This window comes from Bacillus rossius, chromosome 3 (genome assembly GCF_032445375.1).
Source record: "Bacillus rossius redtenbacheri isolate Brsri chromosome 3, Brsri_v3, whole genome shotgun sequence".
Classification (NCBI taxonomy): Eukaryota; Metazoa; Arthropoda; class Insecta; order Phasmatodea; family Bacillidae; genus Bacillus; species Bacillus rossius.
In genome coordinates this window covers 27,102,395-27,115,222 of record NC_086332.1, presented here as the reverse complement: position 1 = coordinate 27,115,222, position 12,828 = coordinate 27,102,395, and the positions used below count along the sequence as shown (strand labels likewise).

The following is a 12,828-nucleotide window of genomic DNA, read 5'->3' as shown; positions in this document are numbered from 1 at the left end:
GTTCATTGGCTGCTGACTTGTAAGTCGTCTCAGCTGGTTTGTTTGTGATTCGATCCTTCTTTGGTTGAGGCTTTATAACTGGTTGAGATTCGTCCAGATTAACAGTGAGCCAATAGCAAAATCTTTATAAAGGTATATGTATTTGAATTATAGCCTATCGCCGAATGAATCCGCGAATTTTTCCGGTCTCTAGTCATTAATTAGTAAATGAGCAGTTTGCGTTTTCCAGAGTATAAACGGGTGTGCATTCTATCCTAGAGGTCTTTTAAAGGGCGAACTACCTATTGAAGAGGTTTGCGTGTGTATAGTCTGGAGTGGGGGAAAACAGACGAGGTAATCACGGGCGTGGCAGAAGACATCCCGAGGCGGTTGGCCATAACACGATATTCCACCATGTTCCACCACGTCACATTTAAGGCCCGTCAACAATAGCAATGTCCTAAACTGTGTCCGAAGGACACTCGTCAATTTGAACTTTTTGTCCCAACCTGTGTACTTCGGACACAGTAAAAGAACAGAACACTCACGATATTTGAATTTCCGGTTCCCGTTTAAAACGTGGTGTTTGTTTTTGTTATTGAAGGAAATGGAAGGAACTAGTAAGTCAAGAAGAGCCACTTTGCCTTACTGAATAAACATATAATATTGAACTCCCACAACTTTCATAAGTTCAATCTCAAACAACAAAGCATCAAAACAATCAACAAAAACATTTGGTTTGGCAAATTTACTGCGCTCTGGTAACAACTTTAGAAATAAATACATTTGGACATCGGACATCGCAAATGTGGACAGGGCAGTTTTCGGTGAGACAATGTGACGTCACTCACATTCGGATAAGGACACGGACCACGCACAGGTTCGGACTATTGTAGACGGGCTCTTATAGGCCTGTCCCAAACTGGGTCCGAAGGGCACTGATCACTGATCGGCCCACGTGACCCCCTGACGTCATGCGATAGTCTGAATACATCAACCAACTTGACCTTCTTGTCACGATCTGTGTCCTTTGGTAATGAAAGCTACCATCTGGCGGGTGACAGAGCTAGGTCGCCCCCCCCCCCCCCCTCCTTCACGTACATGCACCTACCTGCGGCGGTCGCGGACAGCCTGGAGACGCCGGCGTCGCGCATGCCACCGGACACCGTGCAGTAGCGCGCACTCGGCCCGACTGTGGGGGTCCGGGCCTCGGCGGTCCCCCACCTGGCGGGGCCCGCGGCACGCCCTCCGCCAATCAGCGCGCGGGCTGCCCCCCGCCGAGAGGGTGGCCTGCCGTGCTCCACCCGGTCAAGGTCGTCCGCGGGCCCGACTTAACATAGTCTCAAGACAGGACCGCTGCCGTGGCTGGCCAATCCCAGCACCTAGGTCCCTCCCTAACCCGGACTCTTCTGCAAAAACAACCTTAGTTTTATTTAGTTCAGAAAAAAAAATTATTTAAAAAATCGCGGATTATTTTTTTGCTGGATAATAATTACTTTTATTAAATATCGTAATACAAAAAATATGGGAGACTCTGGCCAATTAGCATTTTGCGAAGCGTGAGACAATTTACTACGTTGCTTTCCAGTTATTTTCCACTCCACGCCGCTAGATGCCACTACTGTAATTATTATCGCTCACTTGAAACACATTCTATAAAAACGTAGGTACACACCACACCGCCAGGTTCGCTGACAGCACTTGTACCTCGTATTTCTTATAAGTTTACCATAATGTCCCTTTTACAATATTTAATTTTATTTACACAGTCAAGCCATTTTATTGTGCTCTAGATTTAATTCAATTTTATTTGTGACTAAGGGGACCGCGTGGTCGGGCGCTAAGGGCGACACAGGCTGGCGTATCGCACGCCTCCTCGCCTCTACGCGCCAGGCGCAGAACTGGCGTGCAATCTTCTCGTCGGTGACGTGCCTCTGTGGAACTTCAAGCTGCGATCCTATTGAAATATTAAAGATAAAGACTAACCTGCACTCACCTATGCTTCTTTCAATACCAGGTTAAGAAATTTTCATACCGAACACCGTCCGTGAATACTGCCGCTTTGGTATTTTTCACTATGCAAAAATTACAAGTTTAAGACGAAAACACGAAGCGGAACCTGTATAGACTAGTGTGGTGGCTCTTTAATAATATTCGTTACCAGAATTGTGAATGACGTGTTATCTCTAGAGACCGGAAAAAATTCGCGAATTCAATTACCTATAGGTAGAGACCTGTAAAATTCGCGGATTCATTTCGCGATAGGATAGAGTCCAAATACTTTTGACATTATTTTGCTTCAGTTATTGGGCCACAGTTTATCTGAAGGACTCTGGGCCAATGAAAAATCTTTAACAGAAGAATTAGCGAATCACGATCATTCCAGTAACAGGTGTTACGAGTCGGTAACCAATCAGCAGATGTAATTTGCACGAGTGCATAGAGAATCATGGATTCTATCCTTTAGGGATTTGAAATCACCAATTTTACAGGTCTCTATCAATGACCTATAGGATAAACTCTGTGATCCTCTATGCACTTGGGAAAATTAAATATACCAACCAATACCATTGGCTACTGACTTGTAACACCTGTTAACTGGGATATTCTTGATTCAATGCTTCTTTTATTGAAGATTTTTCATTTGCCCATAGTTCTTCAGATAAACTGTCGCCCATTCACTGAAACCTCCAAAATAAAAAATAAATAAAACTATTTGAATTCTATCCTATAGCGAAATGAATCCAGTTCATGCGTCGAGGTTTGAATTGCCAAAGAAGTTTCACTACTATCACGTGCACTGAGTTACACGCGCTCTTTAGTTTATAATTTTTTTAATAACTTTAATAATACATTTTTGAAGTGAAAATTCTTTGGGCGCGATTAGAGTAAAATTTCAAAGCCTAATTATAATGAAACGTTTTCGTGAAACATTGTTGTGAAACGTTTCTGTCGCGAGAATAACATAGAATAGGTACTTGGCGAAATACGTATAAAAACAGCACTATGCTACATACGTTGCTCGGCTCGTTTTCATTCTCCTCTTTGTGCGCTGATTTGTAACCTACCAACAAAAAATATAGAACCGAGAAAGATAGATGAACAAAATAATAAGACAGAGAGTGTGCGCATGCGTTTGTTTCAGAAAGTATAGATATTCTATACGGTCATTAATGAATGCCTTGCTACCAGCGTGCTCGCGTTCCTCCTTGTTCAACCAGCAGCGTAGAGAGCGCTGTTGAGTCAGTCCCTACATTTCCCGCATATTTAGCACTACCTGTTATGAATTTTCAGAAATTTGGCGTGTTACAAATGGCAGAATTGTTTGAAGAACAGTAACTCGCACAGAACTGATATTTTGGCAATAATGATTTAATTTTGATCTTTTAAATACTTTCCTTAAATACTAAATTTTTTTTAGAAAATTTTCTTCTTTCTATTATTCTTTCTCTCTGCCGTTTTACCCCTATACTTACGAGTCGAACTTTGAATTGCCAAATAAGTTTCACTTCTATCACGTGTACTGAGTTACACGTGCTCGTTTTTTTATTTCTTTATAGTATGAACACAAGCGCGTATACGAATGCAACATTGTGTCAAAATTTCAAAGCAATCGGCAAAGAACTTCCATAGATGAGCTATTTTGTACAAAATAACATTTGCATTTTTTATTTATATAGATAATAAAAAAATAGTTATTATGATTGAACACTGAACGTCTGAATTAGATTTGACTGTAATAATTTCTAAAACTGACACAAATTTGGTCGCTGCCGCAAACTTATTTCTTTGAAAAAATTGAGGCCGATAACACATCACAAAAAAAGCGTTGAAAATAAAGTCGTTACTGCATATTATTTCAATTATTGAATTTTGCTACATCTACAAAATTCACGTTGGTTGTAAACAGAAGTCAGAATTCCCAGATCGGAATTAAAACCGCTCTCCATGAGACATAGTTTCGTTTCGCGGAACTATTAGACTGCTCGGTGGATCAACACGCTGTGTTTATGTCAACAACGTTCCTCTCCTGATAATCGGGGGGTCGTTGAGGGTCAGCTCTTTCTGCCAGGGGCTGGGTTCAATGAAAACGCCGCTGCTGTAGTGCTGCGGGTCAGCGCTCCCCTTGATAACAGCTTCAGTCCGTACTGTAGTAGCCATGGGAAGAACTGATGATTAGGGGCAGGCATTTTTCGCGAAAAGATCTGCACACTTATTAGACTGCAACAAGGTATATCCGAAAATGTTTTGCACCAGGATAGTCAGCAATATGCTGTAAGTCTCCCTGGTCTTATTGTTAGAATTTCGTTTTGCTTGACGTTATCATTAGAGACCCGGAAAATTCGCGGGTTCAATGACCTCCAGGATAGACTCCAATATCCTCTACACACTCGGGCAAATGCCAACTGTTCATTGGCTGCTGACTTGTGAGTCGTCTCGACTGGGTGGCCTGTGATTCGACACTTCTATGAGTGAGGGTCTCTAATTGGCCCTCAGTCCTCCATATTAACAGTGAACCATTGACAGAAGCAGAACTAAGGTATAATTATTTGAATTTTAGCATAAAACGAAATGAACCCGCGAATTTTTCAGGTCTCTATTAATCCCGAAATTACCAGGATAGTCTGCAATATGCTGTAAGTCTCCCTGGTCTTACGGTTAGAATTTCGTTTTGCTTGACGTTATCATCGACTGAGTTAAAGTGTAGAGCGAGATCCTTCACCGGTTAGAGCTAAAGAGAAAATACATTTTTCAATTTCGATAAAGTGTATTGAAGCCTATTAAACAGTCAAAATTTCCTGTGATACTTCACAATGTCTAACCATGGAGTTAATGTCCAACCATGCCCGCCTACCCGGGCAGGCATACGGTGTGCAGAGCCTCAGAAAAAAAAAACATACGATTTGAAAACTGCTCTAGCATTTAAGAAAACGCTGAGGACGGAAGAGTAATTATGTTTTCTTATTTCGTTTATAAAACTGTATTTTTAGGAGAGTGAAATTAGCTTAAAGGTGTGTTTTTTAGGCATGAAATATTCGGTACAAATTCTTCAAAGCACTCAAGGGACTGACATTACACATTTATTTCCATATCTCCGCCATATAATGATAGGGTTACTACACAAATATCTAGCTGCCCTATGCACGGAGTGCCAATCCACATACTTGCTCTTAAGCGGCGATACCGCGCTAGAAGTACCAGCCTCACTAACACAAATTTGTCCCTGGCTAGGCGGGCCCCTTAAGAAGTGGCTACAGTATTTTGACGAAAATCTTCACCAGGAACAATTTGTCTCTACTCACTGGCCAATATTAATGCCGAACGAGAGTCCAGAAACATTCGCGTGATTCATTTCGTAGTAGGTTAAAATAAGATCCATTTTTCCTCTCTCTCTCTGTGCTGGATTTGCTATTGGTCCACACTTTATCCGGACGACTGAGTCCTTCGTGCTAGCGAATGAAACGTCAAAGTCCTCCTGCCTCTATTCTTGACTCATCGTGTGCGAGAGAATGAGATAAGCCCAGTCACAAAGCGTTTTTTACTCCATCGAAGGGTATCTGATATATATATGTATATATATATATATAAACAAACGCGAGAGACCAGACCACGATGCCAGCTTCGGAGCTGTCTGGCGGCCCTGAACGGCCACTGACGTCACGCGGTGTCACGTGCGGTCCACTGACGTAAGACATGCCACAAGGGTCGTCGTTTCCCCTCCCTCTTCCACTCCCCGCGAATTTCCCTGCCTGGGCGCTGTTATCTATCACTGAACGGACTTGGGTGATTCCGCGGGCCGCCGCGCGGAGTAGCGAGAATAAACACCACCTTTCTCGATGTTTCGGGAGTCGGGTCGGCCCGGGATGACGCGAATCGTCACATCCGCTCACGTCGGTTCAAGAAGGGCGCTCTTGAGGTACTGAAGCAGCGACGGCAGCCTCCGCGGGAGTTCCAACAGGCGAGCTGAGTGAAGTGCGAGTTCGGCGAGCGGCGCAGACACGGGGCGACAGGACCGTGCGTGTGTGACCGAGTGGCGCGAGACTGTGTGTGTGTGGACAGGCGCATGGTAAGGGGCGAACCACTGCTGAGCCTAGCTCCAGCGCGGAGTGCGAACTGTGGAACTTGAAAGACTTTGAGTGACTTGAGAATAAACATTTTTTAAATGCCAGTGATTTGTGATCGGACATTTTTAGTACGATTATTTAATATTAATGTAAATATTAGTGATCAATAAAACTGCAATAAAACTTAATTACCCTATCCCTTACGAACCCGGTTCTCCCCACAACATAGGTCGTAATTATATATAAATAGGATTTTACTTTTTATAAGTTAACGTTTACTGTCTAATGTAACGATCATTAAATTTTTCAGGTTACCATGAAGTAAGTAGTATGTCTTCGTGATATCTAAAAGCTATAACCTGTTATTTAATTTTATATTTCAATAAAGTAAGAAATATTGAGTAGCTTTTTGTTATGCCCTGTCATGTCAAAAGTAATTAGATAAATTAAACAAAACAGAAAACACTGAGAAAAAATCATAAAAAATATCCAAGGAGCCTAGATTATTAACATCCAAGATTGATATTAAAGGTAAAACAAAAATAAACATCTAAAGATTTTTGTTAACGTTTCGTGAATTCTGTTTGAAGTCCAGATGAGACCACAGGAATTTCAGTACTTTTCATTCAAGGACCGTTTCATGTATCTCAGCACGGCCAACAGGGCCAAAGGTACGCGGGCTCTTTTGCGGGTTTAAAAATGGTGGGCACTAACATAATAAAAAAAACTATATTTCCGTTTTAATTTTGCTCATTGTTAAAATTGTTAATATTCTCGTACTTTTTATCAATTGACGTGTGTTTTATTTTCTTCGTATTCGATGGTAAAATGAGGTTTTTTTTAAATATGGAGGCAACAACGTTATTATTCCTACATAAATTGAAATGCAATGTCGATGGCTTGTTTTGAATGAGAAATAACGACGCTTGAACGGTTGTCATCTGCAAATGATACTTTTTTTTTAGAAGTGATGGCAGCCCTCATAAAACACACCCCTTGGCGGTTATACCTCTGTAGTACTGTTAGCACCTTTCCTCGACTATTCGTCAACTTTCCACGGCTCTTATTTGTGGAAGCATGCCCAACTTCCGGCATGAGGTGCGGTTTCCGGTCACGCGTCGTTTTCACGTGTTCTTTTTTGTAGAAAAAAGTATGCAGTCACAGGCTAACCACACCAGCGGTGCTCGTGCTGACCTAGTACATTACCAACGGTCGTAACGATGAATGAGTTCTTGATGATAAAATAAATCTCTTATTCTGTATCCTGCGATAGTCATTAGAATTGTATTTTTCTGGAAACAAATGAACCGAAAACTCACTGTGCTGCATTCGCATAATTTCTGTATTTCTCGCAATTTTAAGGTGGGACAAATAAGAACCGAAAGACGCCATCTTGGTTTGGAGCCATTTAACATTTCAGTTGTTTGTCATTCAAAATATGACTGCTTTAAAACACGATATTTAATTTAATGTAAAACCTAAAGCTATAAGTCACTATCTGCTACAAATATTTTACATTGTAAAGTCATTGGCATTTAGTATTTAATTAATATTTGGGTATGATACCATCAAAAAGCCCTATGTTATAGGCTTTCTACAACTACTAATGTGTGATCTTTGTCTTAGTCAAATATTAAACGATAAAAACTTATTTGGTATAAAATCTGTTGCCGCATATATAGCGTATTTATGTTTCCATACTTAATTTTTAATGTAAAGTAACCAGTTTGAACTGGTGTCCACTTCACAGGGCTGTCGAGAGAAACTAAGGGTATGAGGGAATATAAATTTGCCAGCCCCCCTCCCCAATACTTAGTGTACTTTTGTGCAAACCCTAAATTTTAAAAAGAAAAAAATATAAATATTTTGAGAAAACTTAAGATTAGAGGATTTATTAAGCAATAGGTGTGTGAAGGCTGTCGGAGTGTGTGTAGTTGTTGACGCAGCACCGCCGCCCTGCCACGCGCTGTCTCTCGCTGACCAGCAGCTGGGAGCCGCGGGCTCAGTAGAGCTGACAGGGTGAGCTCAGCTAGCTCCAGGGATGGCTGTTCACGGGCCGAGCTACACAGAGACTGTGACCAGCAGCTGGGCGCCGCGGGCTCAGTAGAGCTGACAGGGTGAGCTCAGCTAGCTCCAGGGATGGCTGTTCACGGGCCGTGCTACACAGAGACTGTGACTAGCAGCTGGGAGCCGCGGGCTCAGTGGAGCTGACAGGGTGAGCTCAGCTAGCTCCAGGGATGGCTGTTCACGGGCCGAGCTACACAAAGACTGTGACCAGCAGCTGGGCTCCGCGGGCTCAGTAGAGCTGACAGGGTGAGCTCAGCTAGCTCCAGGGATGGCTGTTCACGGGCCGAGCTACACAGAGACTGTGACCAGCAGCTGGGAGCCGCGGGCTCAGTAGAGCTGACAGGGTGAGCTCAGCAGCTAGCTCCAGGGATGGCTGTTCACGGGCCGAGCTACACAGAGACTGTGACTAGCAGCTGGGAGCCGCGGGCTCAGTGGAGCTGACAGGGTGAGCTCAGCAGCTAGCTCCAGGGATAGCTGTTCACGGGCCGAGCTACACAGAGACTGTGACCAGCAGCTGGGAGCCGCGGGCTCAGTAGAGCTGACAGGGTGAGCTCAGCAGCTAGCTCCAGGGATGGCTGTTCACGGGCCGAGCTACACAGAGACTGTGACCAGCAGCTGGGCGCCGCGGGCTCAGTGGAGCTGACAGGGTGAGCTCAGCAGCTAGCTCCAGGGATGGCTGTTCACGGGCCGAGCTACACAGAGACTGTGACCAGCAGCTGGGAGCCGCGGGCTCAGTAGAGCTGACAGGGTGAGCTCAGCAGCTAGCTCCAGGGATGGCTGTTCACGGGCCGAGCTACACAGAGACTGTGACCAGCAGCTGGGAGCCGCGGGCTCAGTGGAGCTGACAGGGTGAGCTCAGCAGCTAGCTCCAGGGATGGCTGTTCACGGGCCGAGCTACACAGAGACTGTGACCAGCAGCTGGGAGCCGCGGGCTCAGTAGAGCTGACAGGGTGAGCTCAGCAGCTAGCTCCAGGGATGGCTGTTCACGGGCCGAGCTACACAGAGACTGTGACCAGCAGCTGGGCGCCGCGGGCTCAGTGGAGCTGACAGGGTGAGCTCAGCAGCTAGCTCCAGGGATGGCTGTTCACGGGCCGAGCTACACAGAGACTGTGACCAGCAGCTGGGAGCCGCGGGCTCAGTGGAGCTGACAGGGTGAGCTCAGCTAGCTCCAGGGATGGCTGTTCACGGGCCGAGCTACACAGAGACTGTGACCAGCAGCTGGGAGCCGCGGGCTCAGTAGAGCTGACAGGGCGAGCTCAGCTAGCTCCAGGGATGGCTGTTCACGGGTTGAGCTACACAGAGACTGTGACCAGCAGCTGGGCGCCGCGGGCTCAGTGGAGCTGACAGGGTGAGCTCAGCTAGCTCCAGGGATGGCTGTTCACGGGCCGAGCTACACAGAGACTGTGACCAGCAGCTGGGAGCCGCGGGCTCAGTAGAGCTGACAGGGTGAGCTCAGCAGCTAGCTCCAGGGATGGCTGTTCACGGGCCGAGCTACACAGAGACTGTGACCAGCAGCTGGGAGCCGCGGGCTCAGTAGAGCTGACAGGGCGAGCTCAGCTAGCTCCAGGGATGGCTGTTCACGGGCCGAGCTACACAGAGACTGTGACCAGCAGCTGGGAGCCGCGGGCTCAGTAGAGCTGACAGGGTGAGCTCAGCTAGCTCCAGGGATGGCTGTTCACGGGCCGAGCTACACAGAGACTGTGACCAGCAGCTGGGAGCCGCGGGCTCAGTGGAGCTGACAGGGCGAGCTCAGCTAGCTCCAGGGATGGCTGTTCACGGGCCGAGCTACACAGAGACTGTGACCAGCAGCTGGGAGCCGCGGGCTCAGTAGAGCTGACAGGGTGAGCTCAGCTAGCTCCAGGGATGGCTGTTCACGGGCCGAGCTACACAGAGACTGTGACTAGCAGCTGGGAGCCGCGGGCTCAGTGGAGCTGACAGGGCGAGCTCAGCAGCTAGCTCCAGGGATGGCTGTTCACGGGCCGAGCTACACAGAGACTGTGACCAGCAGCTGGGCGCCGCGGGCTCAGTAGAGCTGACAGGGTGAGCTCAGCTAGCTCCAGGGATGGCTGTTCACGGGCCGAGCTACACAGAGACTGTGACTAGCAGCTGGGAGCCGCGGGCTCAGTAGAGCTGACAGGGCGAGCTCAGCAGCTAGCTCCAGGGATGGCTGTTCACGGGCCGAGCTACACAGAGACTGTGACCAGCAGCTGGGCGCCGCGGGCTCAGTGGAGCTGACAGGGTGAGCTCAGCTAGCTCCAGGGATGGCTGTTCACGGGCCGAGCTGCACGGAGACTGTGACCAGCAGCAAGGCGCCGCGGGCTCAGTAGAGCTGACAGGGAGAGCTCAGCTAGCTCCAGGGATGGCTGTTCACGGGCCGAGCTGCACGGAGACTGTGACCAGCAGCAAGGCGCCGCGGGCTCAGTAGAGCTGACAGGGTGAGCTCAGCTAGCTCCAGGGATGGCTGTTCACGGGCCGAGCTGCACGGAGACTGTGACCAGCAGCAAGGCGCCGCGGGCTCAGTAGAGCTGACAGGGTGAGCTCAGCTAGCTCCAGGGATGGCTGTTCACGGGCCGAGCTGCACGGAGACTGTGACCAGCAGCAAGGCGCCGCGGGCTCAGTAGAGCTGACAGGGTGAGCTCAGCTAGCTCCAGGGATGGCTGTTCACGGGCCGAGCTACACAGAGACTGTGACTAGCAGCTGGGAGCCGCGGGCTCAGTAGAGCTGACAGGGTGAGCTCAGCTAGCTCCAGGGATGGCTGTTCACGGGCCGAGCTGCACGGAGACTGTGACCAGCAGCAAGGCGCCGCGGGCTCAGTAGAGCTGACAGGGTGAGCTCAGCTAGCTCCAGGGTTGGCTGTTCACGGGCCGAGCTGCACGGAGACTGTGACCAGCAGCAAGGCGCCGCGGGCTCAGTAGAGCTGACAGGGAGAGCTCAGCTAGCTCCAGGGATGGCTGTTCACGGGCCGAGCTACACAGAGACTGTGACCAGCAGCTGGGCGCCGCGGGCTCAGTAGAGCTGACAGGGCGAGCTCAGCTAGCTCCAGGGATGGCTGTTCACGGGCCGAGCTGCACGGAGACTGTGACCAGCAGCAAGGCGCCGCGGGCTCAGTAGAGCTGACAGGGTGAGCTCAGCTAGCTCCAGGGATGGCTGTTCACGGGCCGAGCTACACAGAGACTGTGACCAGCAGCAAGGCGCCGCGGGCTCAGTAGAGCTGACAGGGTGAGCTCAGCTAGCTCCAGGGATGGCTGTTCACGGGCCGAGCTGCACGGAGACTGTGACCAGCAGCAAGGCGCCGCGGGCTCAGTAGAGCTGACAGGGTGAGCTCAGCTAGCTCCAGGGATGGCTGTTCACGGGCCGAGCTGCACGGAGACTGTGATCAGCAGCAAGGCGCCGCGGGCTCAGTAGAGCTGACAGGGAGAGCTCAGCTAGCTCCAGGGATGGCTGTTCACGGGCCGAGCTACACAGAGACTGTGACCAGCAGCTGGGCGCCGCGGGCTCAGTAGAGCTGACAGGGCGAGCTCAGCTAGCTCCAGGGATGGCTGTTCACGGGCCGAGCTGCACGGAGACTGTGACCAGCAGCAAGGCGCCGCGGGCTCAGTAGAGCTGACAGGGTGAACTCAGCTAGCTCCAGGGATGGCTGTTCACGGGCCGAGCTGCACGGAGACTGTGACCAGCAGCAAGGCGCCGCGGGCTCAGTAGAGCTGACAGGGTGAGCTCAGCTAGCTCCAGGGATGGCTGTTCACGGGCCGAGCTGCACGGAGACTGTGACCAGCAGCAAGGCGCCGCGGGCTCAGTAGAGCTGACAGGGAGAGCTCAGCTAGCTCCAGGGATGGCTGTTCACGGGCCGAGCTACACAGAGACTGTGACCAGCAGCTGGGCGCCGCGGGCTCAGTAGAGCTGACAGGGCGAGCTCAGCTAGCTCCAGGGATGGCTGTTCACGGGCCGAGCTGCACGGAGACTGTGACCAGCAGCAAGGCGCCGCGGGCTCAGTAGAGCTGACAGGGTGAGCTCAGCTAGCTCCAGGGATGGCTGTTCACGGGCCGAGCTGCACGGAGACTGTGACCAGCAGCAAGGCGCCGCGGGCTCAGTAGAGCTGACAGGGAGAGCTCAGCTAGCTCCAGGGATGGCTGTTCATGGGCCGAGCTGCACGGAGACTGTGACCAGCAGGCCGCGAGCCTCTCCTATAGAGCATCCCCCTCTTAGATTGCAGTGTGGAAGTAAATGGGCGCATTCTCTCTCTCTCTCTAACACACGCCGATTGCCGTTAGCGCTGTCCTTGTTTCTTCGTGCGTGGTTGCCAAATATCAAATGAAATTAAAATTTTAATTTTTGGACCAAACCTTTTTTTCATATTGTATAGCATCGAAATACGCATCAGGCAATGCTTATTTTGAATACTTAACAATATTTTAAGTGTCCGAAAAAATTAAAAAACATAACTTATTCACTGCGAACTATTTTGAAGTATTCCGAGATGTTTCACATAAAAAAAAACCTACATGTGTATTTCATTCAGTTTTTTTTATTAATAAATTAATGCCTTAGGACGCCACCGAACAAATGTTAAGACAAAAACTATACAGGTTTCACTTAAATAATTTTTTTAATATATTGAAATGCATTTTCTTACAAACTGACACATCAAAACGTTGACCAGCGGAAAACCTTTTTTCTATTAAAGATAGATGGGGGACGAAAGCGTGAAAAATGTTCACAA

General features: G+C 48.6%; 1 protein-coding gene across 1 annotated transcript; it reads left to right on the top strand.

Annotated features, from left to right (window-relative positions):
* Positions 1 to 6,684: 6,684 nt before the first annotated feature.
* On the top strand, positions 6,685 to 12,118 carry LOC134530036 (uncharacterized). The gene is made up of 17 exons (XM_063364564.1): positions 6,685 to 6,715; positions 7,991 to 8,063; positions 8,544 to 8,657; positions 8,746 to 8,859; positions 8,948 to 9,061; positions 9,150 to 9,263; positions 9,447 to 9,557; positions 9,842 to 9,952; positions 10,038 to 10,151; positions 10,240 to 10,350; positions 10,439 to 10,546; positions 10,635 to 10,742; positions 10,831 to 10,938; positions 11,125 to 11,232; positions 11,321 to 11,428; positions 11,713 to 11,820; positions 12,007 to 12,118. The coding sequence occupies exons 1-17, from the start codon at positions 6,685 to 6,687 to the stop codon at positions 12,116 to 12,118; spliced, it is 1,767 nt and encodes a 588-aa protein (XP_063220634.1).
* Positions 12,119 to 12,828: the final 710 nt, after the last annotated feature.

Coding starts and splice junctions, on each gene's coding strand:
- LOC134530036 (XM_063364564.1), top strand. CDS start 6,685: ATGTATCTCAGCACGGCCAACAGGGCCAAAG. Junction 9,062..9,149: donor GGCTCAGTAGAGCTGACAGG/GTGAGCTCAGCA, acceptor CCGCGGGCTCAG/TGGAGCTGACAGGGTGAGCT. Junction 11,429..11,712: donor GGCTCAGTAGAGCTGACAGG/GTGAGCTCAGCT, acceptor CGGGCTCAGTAG/AGCTGACAGGGTGAACTCAG.